At 40.0% G+C, this 19,590-nt stretch overlaps 1 protein-coding gene across 3 annotated transcripts in view; it reads right to left on the reverse strand.

Annotated features, from left to right (window-relative positions):
• wu:fc17b08 (ligand-dependent corepressor) overlaps positions 1 to 19,590 on the reverse strand; it is a 39,076-nt gene that overhangs the window by 11,497 nt on the left and 7,989 nt on the right. Inside the window, exons 1-6 of one of the 3 annotated variants that reach the window (XM_046070384.1) lie at positions 8,493 to 8,537; positions 8,198 to 8,263; positions 7,051 to 7,130; positions 6,454 to 6,586; positions 5,802 to 6,116; positions 5,568 to 5,673 (exon numbers count right to left, since the gene is read on the reverse strand). In XM_046070384.1, the coding sequence (XP_045926340.1) occupies positions 5,568 to 5,673; positions 5,802 to 6,116; positions 6,454 to 6,586; positions 7,051 to 7,130; positions 8,198 to 8,263; positions 8,493 to 8,499 (707 nt within the window). In that variant the 5' untranslated portion in view covers positions 8,500 to 8,537. Of the gene's footprint in view, positions 1 to 1,779; positions 3,514 to 5,567; positions 5,674 to 5,801; positions 6,117 to 6,453; positions 6,587 to 7,050; positions 7,131 to 8,197; positions 8,264 to 8,492; positions 8,538 to 19,590 lie in introns of those variants that run through there. The other 2 variants (XM_046070385.1, XM_046070383.1) reach the window with 2 other exon arrangements.

The following is a 19,590-nucleotide window of genomic DNA, read 5'->3' on the forward strand; positions in this document are numbered from 1 at the left end:
TTTTTGGCCTTAATTCTAAGCGGTATGTGTGGAGAAAACCAGGCACTGCTCATCACCTGTCCAATACAGTCTCAACAGTGAAGCATGGTGGTGGCAGCATCATGCTGTGGGGGTGTTTTTCAGCTGCAGGGACAGGACGACTGGTTGCAATCGAGGGAAAGATGAATGCGGCCAAGTACAGGGATATCCTGGACGAAAACCTTTTCCAGAGTGCTCTGGACCTCAGACTGGGCCGAAGGTTTACCTTCCAACAAGACAATGACCCTAAGCACACCGCTAAAATAACGAAGGAGTGGCTTCACAACAACTCCGTGGCTGTTCTTGAATGGCCCAGCCAGAGCCCTGACTTAAACCCAATTGAGCATCTCTGGAGAGACCTGAAAATGGCTGTCCACCAACGTTTACCATCCAACCTGACAGAACTGGAGAGGATCTGCAAGGAGGAATGGCAGAGGATACCCAAATCCAGATGTGAAAAACTTGTTGCATCTTTCCCAAAACGACTAATGGCTGTATTAGATCAAAAGGGTGCTTCTACTAAATACTGAGCAAAGGGTCTGAATACTTATGACCATGTGATATTTCAGTTTTTCTTTTTTAATAAATTTGCTAAAATTTCTACATTTCTGTTTTTTTCCTGTCAAGATGGGGTGCTGAGTGTACATTACTGAGAAATAAAATGAACTTTTTTGATTTTTGGAAAATGGCTGCAATGAAACAGAGTGAAAAATTTAAAGGGGTCTGAATACTTTCCGTACCCACTGTAAATGGAATGAGATAATATTTTATATTCAATATTTTTTTTTTTCTCTTGTTTCCTAACATTTTATTTATTGAATTTTTGCCTTAGTAACTTGAGAAGGCGGCGGGTGTGGACTGAACTGTGATTGTAACTGTAGCGAAGTTGGCTAGCTAGCAAATGTTAGCAAGGTAGTACAGTCAGCCAGTATGTTAGGTTCCATCTGATAATATTGCTTGATAAAGTTCTGGGGGTTTTTATACAATAAAAATAATAGATCTTATTTAGACTTGTGAACATGAAGTAAACATTTTAAAAATACCTGAATGTATTTTAGATAGTTAGGATATCTGATTCCAAGAGTTTAGCCAGTGCACTATTTGTGAATGAATAATTAATTAGTTAGCTACAACAGAGTATCATCCTCAAAACCAGTGTCAGTGTTATTAATTGAAAACCCAATTCTTTATCATCATGTGCAAGCAAGATGTGTGTGTGTTTGAATTATTTTAATAATCAAAAGTAAAAAAAAAAAAAAAAAATCCTTTCTCATGTCTTAAGAAACTTCCAGAGATAAAACTTGGAAACTTAAAAAAAAAAGACGAGCCCTAAATCACACAGAACAGAAAAAATGCTCTGAAAGATTAAACTGGCACTGAAATGCTACTGGTTAAGTTAGTTAAGGTAGGCTGTGAAGACATCTGAGAGTAGAGCACAAATACTTGTCAGTGAGACATCCTCAAAAGGGGTTTTGGGTAGGTTATCCTTCCCTGTTAGAGGTGACTTATGAGGCAATGATTTAGTTTAACATATCTGTAGCTGAGGTATATTTATGTGTGTACAGTAATCCATTACCTGATAAGAGACATTTTCTTTGACTGACAAGTGCTGCACCCCAATCTGAATTCATCCTGAGTGCACTGAAGGCAATGAGAAAAAAAAACCCTAAAACTATTCTTATAGCATAGCAAAAAATATAAAATATAGGTGACAAAAATCTGCCATGCTTGTGAAGATAAGCTTAATTTGGATTGAAAGGAAAGTTAAATTCACACACCATGCCATTTCTACCGACTACAACAATAAATATTTTTGGACAATAGTGTTTGTAATTTATAAATATTTTCAATATAGTAGCGTTGGGACATACTAATCTCCAGTGTCCATTTCATAGAAGTGCATTTGCAAAACAGTGACAGAGACTTTCACTGTCATCCATAAACATTTTGTATACTTAAATTGGCCTACACAACATGCACACAGAATTAACTATATATTCACTTTTAACGTAGTATATAAGTGCTCTGAACAGTACTGAGAGGGGACACTGAGGGGCGCCACTTTCTTAGACATGACTCAAAATGGCTCTGTGTGTAAAGAATACATTTCTAGAGCCAGAAATGATCCTTTTCAAAACATAACCTAAATAAATAAACTGAAATGAGTTAACATTATACTATAGGATATTACAATCTTCAACAAATAGCAAGTATGCCTTCCAGGCACAATACATAGGGCAGGGAGACACTTTGAGTGTTTAAGCTAGATAGCCATACACAAATATATTAAATGTGTAAATTACCAAAAGGGAGGGGCAAAATCTAAAAATTAATAATAAAGATGGGCATTTCAGTTTAAATGTTGGACACAACTAGGTTTTATGGGGAAAAAAGTAAGCTACTACCACTGTCTGGCAAATGCAAAATCTGTCTGGTAAAAAAGTACTTTAGTATTAGTACGTTTTATCACTCAATTATCAGAGGCTTCCATCATGGAAATCACTCCCATTATCTTCAGATGCACTCTCTCTTTTCTCAGACACAATGTGCTGGGAGTTTTGGAGTTCTTTCTTCTCGGGGGACCGTGAAACACCCTGTTCATCTATCTGGCTTGCCAACTTCAGTTTCTTTTTGGGGGGATGTTTCAAGGTCCCCAGTCGCTCTTTAACTTTGTATTCCAGGGTGCTGTGTGGAATGCCATAGATTGTTTGGGCTTTAGACACACTCATTTTCCCACCCATCACCACAACAATAGCCTCTTCAAGCAGCTCAGTGTTGTACTGTCGATATCGCCCGCGTTTCTTCCTTGGCTGCTTGTTACCTAGGTCTGACTCTGAATCCAGTGCATAGTTTCCCCCCAAGGCCTTACGGCCAGCGTCGTGAGGCCAGTATTCCTTCTCGGAACCTGAACTACTGAAGCCTCCACTGCTCTTCTTCTGGATCTGCCTTGGTAGAACGGAATGAAGTATTTTTCCCAGGCCGTTCTCACTAATTGAACCTGAATACTCGGTGGACAGGGAATCCCAAGACGGGTCTGTTCCAGTGGACAAAGTTCGCACCTGGGGAATCTTGAGGTCAAAAGATGGTAAATGAGAAAGAGAGAGGCTGTGGTCCCTGCAGGCCTCCTGGAGGTTTCCTTTCTCATAGGCAAGTGACTTTGTCAAAAGTCCAGCGGCTTCCAACAACCTGGGTATGTCTTTGAGGCGCTCGCTAGCCTCAGTATTGGTTTTGAGTTTGAGGAGGGCCCCAAAACGAGTTTTGGAATTCCATGAGGCAGATCCATTTCTGAAAAGGTCAGTGGGTCTGGAGCTGTGGTTATAGCTGAGAGGTGACTCTGGATCGCTCTCCAGATCCGCCTCCTCTTTGATGTGCAGCGAGTATGCAAGGGATGAGGAAGGCTTATAACAGGTGGAGTGGCCGATATTCTCCCTCCTCCTCCCATCCTGTAGGCTCCTCATAAACAGCCCGACTTGTCCATCCGCTCTCAACGATCGCCTGATTGAATGGAAGGAAATTGGGTGTAAGCAGAGCTTGCACAGTGCCTTTTTTCTCTTTTCTAAAAGGAGGATGGGTTGGGGAGGGGAAGATGTTGGCCACTCCTTTATTATATGACCTTGCTTTGGTAACATCACTATCTTTTAGAATAACTGTGTTGTAGTGTGTGTGATTTTTAAGAACAAAAAAGGCTCAAGTTTGACATTTTTTATTTGCTTGCTGTGATGCATGTTTACAAAATTTACATCAACATAAAAAATAAGAAACAAAACAAAAAGAAAGGTCAACGAAACAATGAAAAGAAAAAGCAAAGAAAAAGGCATTTATTGGAGTACATAAAGGTCTTCCTGTGGCTCAAAAGGCTTAGCCAGAAGGAGGGATTTGTCATTGCAGTAAGGAAGCTTGGCATGTAGCTGCTAAGCATGGCATAATAACAATGCCATGCTTAGCATGCCATACAAAATGACTAATGCAAATAAACCTCTTGACATTGTGTGTGTTTGACGTTACCACTGAACAAGCACAGCAATAAAAGAGTAAGCCAGCATTGGGTTAATGTGTGTCTCAAAACCTAACTGACTAACTTAAGTGTGATTCATAAAGGAGAAGGATTTGCACAATACATCTGGTAGTTAGATCAGAGCTGTCATTACTTTAGGGTCATCAATATATTCAAACCAAAAATAATAATAATAATAATTCGGTTTTTCTAAAGTTATTACTCTATAGACCTTAAATGTAGATATTTTTCATTTTTATCAAACAGAGGACAGTGTGCATTCTGTGTAATATATTCAAAAATGAAAATCAGAGTTGGTTTTATTTTGCTGGGAATGATCAGTGCTTTTAGATCCTATTAGCTCTTTTAAAATAGCAAAAGAGGAGAAGGCAAAGACACTGGTGCTTAATTAATCCAAGTAACATTTTAGTTATGTGCACATTCAAGTCCAGATGAGAATAACGGTGAAGCTTCACACAACAGAACCAAAACTATAAAATAAAAATAATAAATCATATTTAGATACCTCAAATGTTTGATTCAATTAAGAATGAAATCAAATGGCAATTTGTCTACAGGGAATGTTGGAAGTACATTCCTCTGATTTGGATGAATGAAAGTTATATTTTCTAATACTTCATATCAGTGACTATGCTCTAAAGAAAAGGTTGGCATGTTTATTAGAAGCATGTATGATATGAAAACTACTTGTGTTACCAGCATAGTCACAGACATACAAGCAAGGCTTACATTTTAATATTAATACAACTAAATGTAATTTTCCATGGGTGAGAAAAAATGACGCGCAAATGTGAAAGAATAAACGCCGCTACTGCATCACTTCATCATTGAGAATCTCTAGTCTCTAAAGATTCTGTAAGATGCATCTACTCTATAGTGCATTTGTCCTCAATCCTCAATGAGCGGTTTCACATGGAACCTGTTACACAGTGGTCAATGATAATGTTTTGATAGACAATAATGAACAGAAACGAAAAACAGGCCGAGCTAACAGAATCCTTTAAAACCACAATGCCTCGCAAACTAACAAGATGCTGCCCACTCAGTCCCTAGCTGGCAATACCAGTAACCTGTTTGTCAAAAAATGCATTAACTTAAAGTCTGCAAGGTACTTCATTTTGAATGGCAGCATGATTCAAACTGCATCTACAAGGACATGCTGGAGTGAGATTTAAAAAAAGCAGACGCACATGGAAGATTTCCCACTGTTACAGTTGGTGAAACCCCTTTCCATGTTTCTTTGTGGCAGAAAACATTTCTGTTAGCACAACCCTATTTGTTGCTGTTCATTTTCATCAAGCCACCACCTGGCTGAGTGAGCTCCAATTTCAGGACTCAAATTTCAGGCCTGAGCTATTGCCCATGCATTGATGCCACTGCACGTAGCCCGTATGTATTAAAAATTCCATTCATTCCACATTCAATGTGTGGTCATTCTGAACTAAAGTGTAATAAATCCTCAAATAAATCCTCTAAAACATTACTGCTTAAGGCCAGGAAACTAAAGAAACAAAGAGAAAGAATGTTGTCTTACCCTTTGACGGTGGATGTGGCTGGAGAAAGGCAGGGACTACGGACAGGCAGGCTGCTGCTGCTGCTGCTAGAGCGATTCTTTTTGATAGATAAGTCAAGAACTCCATCTGACAAAAAAAATCACAATTAGAACAAACAATCCATTTAGATTTAATGTTAAGTTGGCCTATCACCGCAGCACTAGTTCAGTCCTGGATAAAGCGCTCTGTTAGTAGAAGTATTCAAATCACACTACCTTGGTCACTAGGCACAGCCAGGGGCTTCTTGATGGTGAGGTCAAGAGGAGCATCCTGGTCAGCCATGAGGAGCTTGCTGAGGACAGGGTTGTGTGCAGGCCCAGCCAGGGTGGCAGCAGGGCTGGTAGAAGGAGGAGCCCCTGAGAGCAAGGGGGGGGTCGACAGGCTTTGGTCAGGGGGAGGCTGGGAACTTGAGCAACTTTCCTGAGGAGAGCTGGTTTTTGAGGTATATTCGGCAGCAAACTGTCGGATCATTCTCTGAAGGATCTCTCGAGCCACTACTGGAATGTGTGGGTCCGAGAAATTTGGCACATCTAAAAGGAAAAATACATGGAGGTAAAAACTGTTAAGTCAGCATTCCTTTATGGAGCTATAAGTCAAACATTCACAACCACATTGATCAAATATTTTTCAGCCTGTAAAACAACCAAAAGAACCCCCATACATACTAAAGTCATTTTCCGTAGGCCATAAGAGCTGCGGTAATATGAATTAATTCATGGAACATTAACATTTAAATAAAAGCTTACTAAGTGAAGTTTGGCGTCCACCATCTTGTCTGCAGGTCCATTGTACTAAGCACATTAGTGTCATAACAACGCAAAATACTGATGCACTAGCCCACTCCATCACTGAGACATCAAGACTTACCTTTTCTGCAGAGAACTGCATTGAGAAATTCCTCTGCTTGTTTCTCTAGTCTGCTGATTGCAGTCTGATCTTTAACCTGGAGAGGTCTGTGCGTATCTTCAAGCCCCTCGATGCCTAAGCCAATTAAGTGTTCCTTTCAAATAAAATGACAAAACCGTTAAAGTCAGTGACCTTCAGACTTAAACACGATGTATATATGCATACATACTACACACACGCACACACACCTTTTATTCAGCTGACTGATTTCTCCTCACTTAGGTAATTAGGCAACAACTAATTATGCTAGGAATCCCTTAAGGATTAGAAAGCATAGGCACATTTAATGTACTCCTAACATTCAGTCATCCATCCATGCATCCATCCATCATCTAAGCCACTTCTCCTGTTAAAAGTCCTGGGGCACTCCTTAAATTTCAGCTTTATTAAATTACACAAATGTGGATTGTGATCTTTATCACACATCTCGTGCTTGTTCGCCAGTTAGTTTGAAAGCATCAAGGCTACAAAATAAAGTCATTTATTAAGAAAACTCCTTTTTAGTTTTACAACTGAACGAACTACTGAGACACCAAAACCCAAATAAAGAACTCTTACCTTTACTTTGTCTCGTCTCAAACAGCAGAATAGACAATTTTCATCAAATGACCAGTCAGACACTGCTGTGGGTTCAAAGTCTATAGACACAAAACAGACGACAGGCAATTAAATACAATTGTGTGGCACCGTCTTAGTTTCTGTCTAGATTCTGTCTCTTTCTGCATTATCACCAACACAACCACCATATTGTCTAGCTGCACGTAGGATGGATCATAAAAATGGTTCTATTTGAACCTGTAGTGTCCTACATTAAGGTAGAATCTAATTACTCAATAATGAGACACCTGAGGACAGAAACATATGAACGAAATGAATGAGTGGGCCATAATGAATGTTTTAATTTGTTTTATTAGTAAGACAGACTGAATCAAGAGTAGACTGATTCAGTTCAACTTAATTTTCAACACCCATTGTCTCCAACTGCCACTGTAGAAAGTCTACTTAGACTTCGACAGTCTTCTCACTGCAAATGTAATGAAAACCCAAATAATGCCCACTATTGTCTCACTAACATCATGCATTGTAAAAATGTCCGTAGGACACTGTAGACTTTCACACTGGCCCCACGCCATCCAAAACACCAACTTTGTAGGAACACAAGGCATCGTCTCTTCTGCAGCCAGTGGGGCTGTCTTGTAAAGTGAATGTAGAGGGGTGCCAGATGGTACAATGCAGCAGTATTGTCATAATGAGCAGACAACAGATTATGCTCAAACCACAAAATTCTCATTCACGTCATGCATTAGGGGTGTAACGGTACATGTATCCTTCCCAAATGTTTTGGTACAGGACGTTTGGTATGCAACTTCCTCAGTTCGGCAACAGGATCATAGGGTGTACTGGGTCCTTGCTGCAGTGGCACAGGGTTCAAGTCAGACTCGCGGCCCTTTGCTGCATGTTGTCCCCTCTCTCTGCCACATTTCCTGTCTTTCAACTGTCCTATCTTAAGAAAACAAAAAGCCCCCAAAAAACTTTAATAATAAACAAAAATATTATTTTTAGATAGTTTTTATTTTCTCTCTACTGAAAACATACCAAACCCCAAAACCAAGGTGCTTTCCAAATGGTGAATTGTGTGTACCGCTACACCCGTAATTTGTATGGATCTTGACTACAATTTATGAAAATAGTCTGAGATTCTTACCCTTAAATAATTTTAGGTCTTCTACCAGCTCTGGACTAAAGAGACCTTCGAGAATGCTCTCAAAACCTGCAGAAAGACATGAAAATCAATAAATATGCAGTTGTGAATGGTAAATCACACAATAGCAAACTAAACAAACACTTTGACCTAACATTTGATAACATTTACTCCTAATTAAGGCTCAGTGCTGAAACCAAAAGCAGCAAAACAGAGACTCAAAATGAATCACTGTTTGAGAAAACCTTATCTGCCCAAGGGCCCACAATAATTTGTTCATCTACTGTACATCACGAACATTTCATGTGATAACATCTTTTCCATTCACCCAGGCTTGTCTTTGCCCATCTCTTTCATCTTGACAACCCTGTAAGCAACCATACACTTCTGTTAAAACAAATTATCAGCTTTCACCCCAGGTTTTTACTTCAGCAGTAAATACATACACTCCATCCTCCTGTTGCCAAGCAACTAAAGCACCTACAGAGTTGGGAGTGACTGTAGGTTGTAACATTAAAAAGAAACAGCCAGAAATAAGGCTGCTACATGATAAAGTAAAGTATCCTATACAATGCTGCAAATCAGGAATTCACCCGAAACAAAGTCAGTCCACTAAAAGACAGTTCGCAGTTAAGTAACTTACAAAACATCCTAATTCACATACACAGCCAAAGGAAATATTGTGTGTGCATTACTGATGAGAGGGATGTACCCTACAGGCCCAGCTGTTTGAAAGATATAGTGCATAATGCTGCACACTACTTCGCCTGCATTAACACAATATGCAATGTGTGTTTACTACCGCAGGGTAAGTATAACCGATCCAAAACCACTACATACATTAAATGAAGTGCTAAAGGAGGTCAGAGGTAACATCTGTCAACTGAACTGGATCTTAAATGAGAGACTGCATAAATCCAAATGTGCAAGGCACTAAAAAGCCAAAGGGTCATGAATCAAAACACTGTCACAAAAAAAACCCATAGCTGATGATGGTTGTTAGAACTACAAACATATGTATTAGTAGCATTAAAATTTTTTAAATACTGTATTTAAAATCACATGTTGAATTGTTCATTTAAATACACAACATAGTAAAAGTCCTACTTACAGTACGTCTTCACAGATAACACAGAAATTTATCAGCCCTTACCATCCACTCTCTTCGTAAACTCAAGAGTGAATTCAGAAAAGGCTGTCATCTGTTAAAATGCCCTCGATCGGCTTCCCTACAAATTCCCACCCACTTTTCAACAGCCAAACATGAAGAGAGGGAGGGGGGCAAGTGGTGAAACCCAGCTTTGCCTATAGCTGCAGCGTTAGCCTGTTTCTGGGTTAGTGCACAGGACTTCAGCTGGAACTATCCAATCCTATTTCTGAAATATTTCAGAGGCAGGAGGAGAAAAGTAGGTCATCCACTTTCGTTTGACAGAGCAGCGCCATGACATCAAACTACTCTTCAGGAATTCAGTTTAGGGCATTTAAAAATGTGTCACTCTGTAAAACATGACTATGAGGCAACATTAACACATTTCTACTGACAGAGCCAAGTGTGGTAAAGTGGCTGTTGAAAAGAACCTCTTTTGCTTTACACAAACCTCTTAAAAAAAACATTTTGAGACCAGCACCAGCAATTTAAATTTAAAAGTGCAAACCACCTACATATAACCTGGGAAAAAGACAAATCCACAAGCTCATGTTTTATTTAGTCTGGCTGATGCGTCTGGTCCCCCAGATTCCCAGCCTACCTGGACTGGGTCGGGCCAATCAGACACGTTTTGTTGCTCTGATTGGTTGTAGGTCAATTGTAGGTCCAATTGCATCCAGAGGCATCTTGGTCTGCACCTCTGGTAATGCCCCTTGGAAATTGAAAATTATCTGAGAGGTTCCAGACTAATTCGAGTTTGCGAATCGGTCTGGCGATTTCAGGCTAGCTTGCGTGTGCAATGAATAAATGATAAGGAAGCTCTACAAAACCAGTGAATAATTTAGAATTATTACAATTAAAATGCACAATAAACTGAAACATGTCACTGTATTGAGTGCCCTACATTACAGTTGCCATAAAGTATGTACTTTTGAATGCAGAAATAACACTATAATGATCAGCATTTAAGGTGCATTTCCTGTTTAAATGAACATTCACCAATAAATTAGGCTGAAGAGGGAATTAGGCCACGATTGAGCTGCTACTACACATATCTGGTTTGATGTATAGTGATCGGCCTCCAGATACAATAATAAGCATGGGGTATATAGGTACAAAGTGATAATTAGAAGAAAAAAAAAAAGGAGCTCAGTATTATATGCCATCAGGCTTAACACCTAATTATATAAAACTTAGAGAGAACTAATAAAAAAAAAAAAAAGGTCAAGACAAAGATATCAGGTTAATGAGGCTGGCAATCATCATCCATTGCAAAAAATGGGGTCTGGGTGTGGGGACACACCTACAGCCTAATTGCATTGACAAGATGTCATTGAGGATCATTAAAACATTTTGTCTTTTATCCAGAATTGTTGGTGCCTTTATCTTTTAACTGTAGCAGAGAGATAGTCATTCATCCAATCATCTAGCTCTATATGAGGAGACTGATAAGTCAAGACCATTTTGCTATTTTCAGCACTTATTGACTTGTTTTTTTATTTGCTCCAAATATCTACATAATGTGGTTTTCCTTCAGGCAATTTATAGCTGAGTGAAAGCACAGCTTAATTCTCACAGAGGTATGCTGAAATGAAAAATCAAATCGCATGCCAAGAGTCTTTGCTTAAATGAAAAATAAAATCAACTTTGTTCTGGAGATGAGAGCAGCAACTTTTAGCTACAAACTACAAATTATTATTCTAAATAAAGTCTCTCCTTTTAACCATTAACTAGGGAATAAAAAAAATTAAATAAGTATGGTTAGGTTTGTCTGACATCACTGAAGCAGACATCACACCCACTCTACTAAAAATGTATAGTTATTACTATTAATTCAAAGTTATTAGTTCTCATAACCACATCCTTTAAGTGCAGTTTTAATAGGACAGTTCAATGGACTTTTCTTTTCGTTCATACAGCAATGTCGTTTATTTTCCCCATAACTGTTTTTAATGAAGACAATATATTCCTCAGTCAGAATTTTTAAATACCTATTTTAACATGTCTAGAGGCAGGCTTGGCTAAAAGGTAAGCTAACAGATACAACTACATGATTATGCTTATGCAACTGAGGAACCTGTTGTACACTTAGGTAGTCTCTGCAAGAGACTGGCTTTCAACCAAGCTTTTTCATGCAGGAAACCTGTCGACAGGAGAGAAATTCCTCTTGGCCAAGTGAGATTTTTAGACTCACACTGCTTAAATTTCAGGCTAAATCTAGATCTAGGTTAGGTTTGCTTCAGATGCTGCTTCACCCCGACAAAATGAATAAATGACGACATAAAATCTGATAAAATGATGTGAAGACATTTCAAAATTAGCAATTTCATTTTTTTTAAAGCCTGGTATGGATGAGTACATCTGGTTCAGAAAAGTGTCCATGAGGGCTGCAATATATTTTTCAGTACTAGTTAATACACATGTTATCTAAACATTTATGAGTGATTGTTTTGTCAATAACAAAGTGGGGCTTTCAAATACTTAGTATGACCAACAGCAAAACCAATCACTTAAAGAAAGAAGCAAGCAAATCTTAACATTGTGAAACTGTGAGCAGCTATGTTTGGGATTGTAAATTGATAAATGACTTAAGCTTCAGCCACAAACCTTGACACGAAACTTTCTATTCCCCCCCACAGAATAACTTTGCCAAAATCCACCTTAGATGGACTGTTCAGACAGCAGACCCACTGCTATGCATACTACCATTGGTTGTATGCGGTATGCAGAGGTCCGCACAGAGGCCCACACAGATCCTTGTGGACTTGGGCAGATGACAAAATTTATGTCACTCAGCCACGCAGAATCCATGAACTGGCCTTAAGCCTTCTGACCTAGATCTCTAGCCAATCAGACACAGGAAGAGAGGAAAGAACTGGAGTGTGTGACAACCTTGCCCTTCTCACCAACTCTGAGAAAAAAAAAACCTCCCACAGATCAGTTTTACCTCCCTAAATCCTAACCTTTACCTGCAGTATCCCACTGTGAATTGAACATAATGTGTGATAAAAAAAATGCCTCTTTACTGATTGTTGCCAGTGCTTTGCAGGTCATTTTTCATTATCAACCTATGCACAAAATCATTGAGCAATCCCCTCATTATTTTGCTGTTCAAGTCTACGACAGAGTCCTTGTTCAGACATAATGTGATTTAAAACATTCTCATAAATTCACCACTCATACTATTAACATAATTTTCTAGTGTCAATGCTCAAAGCGCTATATGACTGTCGATAATGCTATTGTGCTATTCAATGGCATACCTTAAGTGATAGTAGGAGAATACAACATTGAGACAGAGGTGACGTGGGCAGAGCCGCTGGTTCCAAAAGTACCTTAAACACCTTCACCGCTGTTCGCTCACATCTCTACATGGTTCCAGAAGTATGTTCTTCACCCTGCAAAGTCCTGTAACATTGTCTATGGACCTCTACTTCCACATGCTGGCCACCATCAGTTAGTGAAAGCTGTAGCTTATACTGTTTATTAGCACTTTTGTGTACTTGTGTCTCATAAATTTTTGTACACAAAGTGCTGTCCAACTGCTGTATGTGGACGTGTTGCTACTGTGTTTAGATGTGGAAATACCGCCAAATGCGTTTTTTTTTTTTTAAATTTAAAAAACAATGGCGTAACAACGGCTAACCTGGCTAGTTGTAAACAATGGCTGACCGAGCGAGGTTTTCCGACTTGTTAACTGGAACGCCGTCAACTCGGATGTGACGTCATTCCCAGCTCCGACCTCCGAGGTAAATAGAACACACCATTAACCCTCATCCTGGGACTGCAGTGCTCTTTCCATTGAAGACCCACCCTTCACTCTGCCGCTCGAGTGCTGAGGGTTATTATGCTGCATGCATCAACCCCCGCTCAGCCCATCCCCCACTGTAAGTACTGTACACATGCTATCTCAGAAGCAGTTACCACAAGCTCGCAGAACAGGAGCTTCCCCTAAGCTCAAATCAGTGTGCAGCTAAAATGAACCCTGCTAAATCTGGCATCTTTGGCTACAGCCTTTGGAAATTATAGAGGGGTTGATCATCAATAAATAATTTGATCTTTTAAGATTGCATCATGTTTTCCAGAACGCTCATGAGAGTGTAATTTTGAATGAAGAGGATCATCAATATCCCTGAGCAATGCTCTATGAAGATGTAAGACAGGCCTCGGGCTGAGGATGAGTGCAGAGATGACAAAGTTGCACAAATTAGTCAGGCTAATTACATCCCAAGTCAGCCCATCACATAGATACCATGCCTAACCATCTAAAAAGCATTTACTGTTGCCTACTATGCTACCCATAAAAAAAGGAACTCCTTGTAGATCAACAGACAGACTTGGACAGTACATGGGCATGAGCAAAGCAGTGCTTGAAATGTCATCTGGCTACCACACATCGTGTTCATAACAATACAGTAGTTGGATCAGGCTATACAGTGGGCAGTGAGGTGGCAGCTTTGAGCAACATGTACAGCAGAGAAGAAAAAAAACTCAACATGATTTAAAATTACATTTAAAATGGTGCAAGCCTGCAAAAAGCATAACTGTGAACAACAAATTTGAGACAACTGGGGGGAGCATGCAAACATGTACACCCAAGCAAACACACAGACAAAGACATAGTCACCAACAATGCATTTCATATAAAACTATTAAAGCGGTTGGTCATTCTTTGCAAAATGTCAACAAACTTTAGCCAGCTCTTTTTGCAAGTTAGGAAAATGTAGGCCAAAAGCCTGTCACAGGGGGGCATGCTGGAGAAGAAAATGGGCCATGCTAAAGTTTAAATTATAAACAAGACAATCTGCCTTTTGTCAACATTTGCTTGTTATTTGTTTGAGGGAATCCTTAATCCCACTTACCCACCTGTCAAATGAAAGCATGAATAATTGACATTCCAGGCATTTTCAAGTGTTAGCTGGTGCTGTTGTTCCAGTCCAAATTTTCCCAAATCCAGACAGAACACACATTTTCAGCCACACAGTTTGCATCTGGGGGCTGATGGACCATGAACACATGTATAGGCAAGCATACAGACAATTGTTGCTGCTGTTCTATGGGACAATTGCCCTTGTCTCTGCCCTGCAGTTTTACTGCTCACATTAAATACACAAAGACAAAATGTCCATTTCAGCGTCAGCAGGGTGGTGGTGGCGTGCAGCCCTCTCCACCAAAAAGCCAAACAAAAGTATGTCCTTGTTGTCATGTACAGAATATGCCATTCTGCAGCCAGCAGACTGATGTTGTTGTCATGTACTCTGCAGCTTTACAATTATAGCCCAAACACAAGGGACATTTGTCAATCATAAAGGGGGAACTGACCAACTGAGCACCCCTGGGTCTGAAGCTAGTGATAGAAAGCTATTATTCTCTCTCCATTTTATTGTCAATGATGAGCCCACCTAGTATTGCAGCCTCTTAGCTGAAATAACTTTGTTCTGGATCAGTCTAGACGTATCGCCAACCTACGTAGGGACCTATGATTTTCGCAATTTGGAAAGAACTAATGGAATCACGTAATTTGAAAATACAAATGAAATCCACTGTAAAACTCGGAATATCGTGGAATCTGCCAAAAATGTGGACATACAAATTCTGGGTTCTGGTCATTTCACCCCACCCGACACCTGTCAGATATTCTGTAATTCTGAAAAAATTAAAACGTTTTACAAGGAGGAGCATTGCCCACACACAAGCAGCCTCCGTCACTTTTTACCGTGTGTTCAGCATGTGGAGGCTGTCTCTTTCGCAGGCACACACACTCGCTTTGCACACAGGAACCAAAACAGCGATGAGTGTTGCTGCACGGTGTGCCGGTGAAAATCAATGTCGCAGTCATATTGATGACCGCGTGAAATTTTAGTAGCGTGGTCATTCATTCAGCAGCGGTGAAATGCGTCGAATACAACACTGGGCTCAGACCAGAGATCACGGGTCTCTGTTATGTGCACACCTGCGACTGTCCGGGCGCCCGCACTTCCGCAGTTCTGAATGTTCCGCCATTTGCGTTCCGTGAACATTAGTACAGTATAGTTTACTTCTTTACGATGCGGACGTGGAAGATTCTGAATTGATTATGAAAGAGAGAGAGCGAGCAGCAGAACGTGACGGTGAAAGTTATCGGAGGAAAATATTTAAGTTACTTCGTAAGTTGTCAGTCTGGCAGAACACGTGCAGTGTAGGTCACAGTGTGTCCGTTAAGTCTGTTTCCGCAACTGCTGGAAAAGTGACTTTAAAATGTCTTTTAATAGGCTACGTTTTGTGAAGTGGTTGTCTTTAATTGTCCACTGCATCTGTTAGGGCCTGTCCATAGGCTATCCATTCATCTGTGACAACATCTGAGCCTCTTAACTGCTGTTGGTCGGCAACAGGTCTTCTCTTGAGTGATCTTTCACCACCCTGACAACGAGTTTTCTGGATGTAATTATGTTGTGTTTTCGTGCTAAACTGCAAAATGTTCAAAATTCATACTGATTGTTCATAAAGTGAAGAAACATAAATAAAAGCTGTTTTCCTGCGCAAAATGTGTCACTTTACTTAAAACAATTACGTGTTATAAGGTCTTCTATTAGTTCATATGGTATTATGTCCACCTGTAATATATTATACAGGGATAGATATTTTAACACTTTACTTAAAGCAAACAAAGACGTGCTATATAACATTAAACATTACTATAAGCTATTATTCATTTACTTCACTTGAAAGTAAAGCAGCATGTATAACCAAATACTTTGATATACACAACCAACACATTTGCAGACCAATCATTTGTAAACAAGGGAGGTTACTGTGAAATGATTAGTTTGGCTTTTCCATTTGGTTGCATTTATCATAAATGTGGCTTTAACCCTGCTTTCAGTGGTTTAAAATGTAACTAAATAATGCGGACCTGGACCAAATGCTGCTACCTGAGGAGTAACACTACAACATAGTAGAGGTTAGGGTTGGGCAATGTCTACAAAATTTCCATCGGACGATGTCTACAATGTAACGTCGGGTTGGACGATGGTAAAAACAAATCGGTGGACAAATAACTTACGTTACAAGTTGCGGTGGATATTTTATGCACGGACCGGGTAAAGCAACAGTGAACTCACAGGGCGCAGATGTTGGTTTCAGTCGTTTGATAGGCTATGTCATTAATAAGCCGACATGTGGCTCACCTTCTGCCGTGATAACAGATCGCAGGTGGACGGAAGCCACTAGAGAATTAGAAAGGCTGTTACATAATATATACGGAAAAAAGACGAGTTCTTAGTCTTTTAGGCGACTTAATAAAACATACTGCTGATGGACAAAATGGAGCAGTTGGGGGAGAGGGAGGGGGGCAAGCAGGGGTGTTTACCTGAGGTGTAGGTGTGTAAGGCAGGTGCAAAGCATACTTAAAAACTATAATTTTACAGTTATTTAATAACAATTTTTGGGCCGATCACGTATCACAGATTGCTGAAAGCAGTATCGGCCGATACCGATCACAGATCACTGGGTCTATTTGAAGCCTTCTACTTATCATGTAACATTAGTGTATATTTATTTAAGTAGTCCTAAAAACAATATTAAAATGAACAGATGATATGCATCATGAAATGACAACTGTATATTTTATTGCAAGGAAACATGGGCAACAAATTCCGCTCACTCTTTCTTAGAGACTTAAACCATAGAAACCTTTGCTTGGTTACTTCAAACTAGGGGTGGGGGAAGAAAATCGATACAGCATAGTATTGCGATATTTCCTGTAGCAATAGTATCAATACACGGACGCCAAGTATCCATCTTTTGTTATATAAATTGCACATGAGAATTTAACTTTTTGGTAGTATTATAATAAAATCAATTGCTTAATCAGTTCACAAGATGGTCTGTTTGATTTCTGGTGAGGTCAGTGGGGTGACTGTGAGCGTGCAGGAGGATGTAGATAAAATAAACATGGCAGCATCAGAGAACGAAATCAGAAATGCACCATCTATATTTAAAATCAAGTGTATGGACTTTTTTCGGCTTTTTAACAAGGAGGGGACAACTGAGATGAATATGACACATGGGATTTGCAAGGAGTGTCGAATGAAAATAAAATACTCTGGGAATACCACAAACGCCACCATCCAGAGTTAGCATTAACCAAGGACGGTTAAGCTAATGCTAAACCAGCTCCGCTAAGTTAAGTGTTTTGCGCACACGCTGAATATGGCGCCGCGTTCTGGCGTTATATCCGTCAGCAGTGGCCAGGCTCATGGGGAGAATACGGCAAATAACCAGCTTTTTCAAAAAACAGAAAATGCTACAGCTCCCGACTAGGGTTGCAAATTATCGATTAATTCATTAATCATTAGTTGATTGACCTTATCAATCGATTAACGATTAACTGATAAGCGGATATTTTCCTGAGAATGTAAATTTCTCATGGTATCAATAGTGTCTTTAACATAAAAACAAAATATTGCTTATATACTGAATAAAAATGCATGTTATATTGCTCAATTGATGTTTTATTGTAGTTGAAGGGTTTGACCAACCTGCCAGCAGCTGCAATTATTCAGTTGACACCAGCAGCAGCGAATCCGTCGTTGACGGCCAGATTTAAAGTGTGTGCAAAGCAAGAAACTGATTTCCAACTGACTCGTGCGGGGTTGTTTGCTGAGACAATGTTCCGAGCGTCATGCACACAGGCTATTACACGCCCGGTGAGTCCCCATGACTCCACAGCCTGGTTGAGTTTGTCAGCTAAATTATCAGCTGTATGTCTCTCTGAGAGGCTCTTCATGAGAAGGACTGCTGGCTTTACCTGCCAGTCATTTTCAATGTGATTGTAATGTAGCTTTCTGTAGTCAGTGACGTCCAACAATCCGTCATCAGAGCTACATTAGCCGCGGCAAACTGTGTTTTTAGCTCAGCCTTCTTGTTTTTGTAGCGTGCTTCCAAGTGGGTAGCTATGGTCGCTCGAGAAGGGATATTATATCCTGGCTCCATGAAGTGTATTAACTCCCGAAATCCCTCACCATCAGTGGTGCTAACTTGCATCATATCTTTTTCGATCATGCCGCAAATCCTCTGAGTAATGCCCTCCGCTTTCCTGTGGTCACATACTTGCCTTCCCACCACAGCAGCGATTGTAGGTTGTGAAGGCGACAGACTTCCTCCCTGCAACACGGCTGCATGCAAGTTATGAAGGTGGTATCTTAGCGAACTCGTAGAGCTGTTGTACTTAATCGTAGTACCGCAAAGTTTACATTGGGCGTCTTTGTCATCATTAATTAATTTGAAATGCTCCCACACTCCACTCTGTTTTGACCGCCTCATGTTTGGTTTCTTTTTTGCCGCCTCAAGTTTGTGTCGGGTCTCTCGCCGCCCGCGAGAATCTCGTGTCACGTTCTCAATGTTCAATTAGCCGACAATTCATTTAATCGAGCAAATTCTTGTCGACAATTAATCGATAATCAATTAACCGTTTACATCCCTACTCCCGACCCATAAACTGAAGACTGATGTCAGCATGAGATGGAACAGTGATAATGAAATGCTACTGCGGTTTCTTGAACAGCAGCCTGCCGTTTGTGCAGCGTAGAGAGTAGCACAGATGTCTTCACATTGAATAAGTGTGATATTGGAAACGCTGAAGAAATTATGCGATATGCGGTCGATGCAAGTGGCGACCACTGTCCACCACCTGTTTGAGGAAAAGAATCCTACTCTCTCACTCGTAGCACCGCTGCTCGCACAGTTGTTGCATGACAGACAGGACAAAGTTGGTGACACAGCGCTGATCAGAGACGTCAAACAAAGCATCAGTCAAGATCTTAAAAAGAGATATGCCAGTGTAGAACAGAAGAACACTGTCTACACAGCATCATCCCAGGACTCCCAGTTTAAAACCCGGCCATTCCTGTCCCCAGAGGAGAGAAAGGAAACCTTTGCCAGAGCGGTTGCCGAGGCTGTAACCTAGGGACGAGTTCACCTAAAATCAAAATCACGATTAATTGAACATTTTACCTCGATTACAATTATTGAATGATTATTTTGTTTTTGAATTTTGTTTTTTGCCCTCATAGTTCACTGACAAGGTTTGTACTGTAAATATGCTCAATTATTAAAGCTTGGTTTAGTTATTTTTTTGATTTACAGATTTTAAAAATCAATTATGTAAATGTTAATCAATAAGGTAATGTTATCCTCCACATTATGAGACATGGTTCCCCTATATTCAGTGCATGACCGCTGTTACTAAAATTTCACGCAATTATTAATG

The sequence above is a fragment of the Micropterus dolomieu genome, linkage group LG15, assembly GCF_021292245.1.
Source record: "Micropterus dolomieu isolate WLL.071019.BEF.003 ecotype Adirondacks linkage group LG15, ASM2129224v1, whole genome shotgun sequence".
Taxonomy (NCBI): domain Eukaryota; kingdom Metazoa; phylum Chordata; class Actinopteri; order Centrarchiformes; family Centrarchidae; genus Micropterus; species Micropterus dolomieu.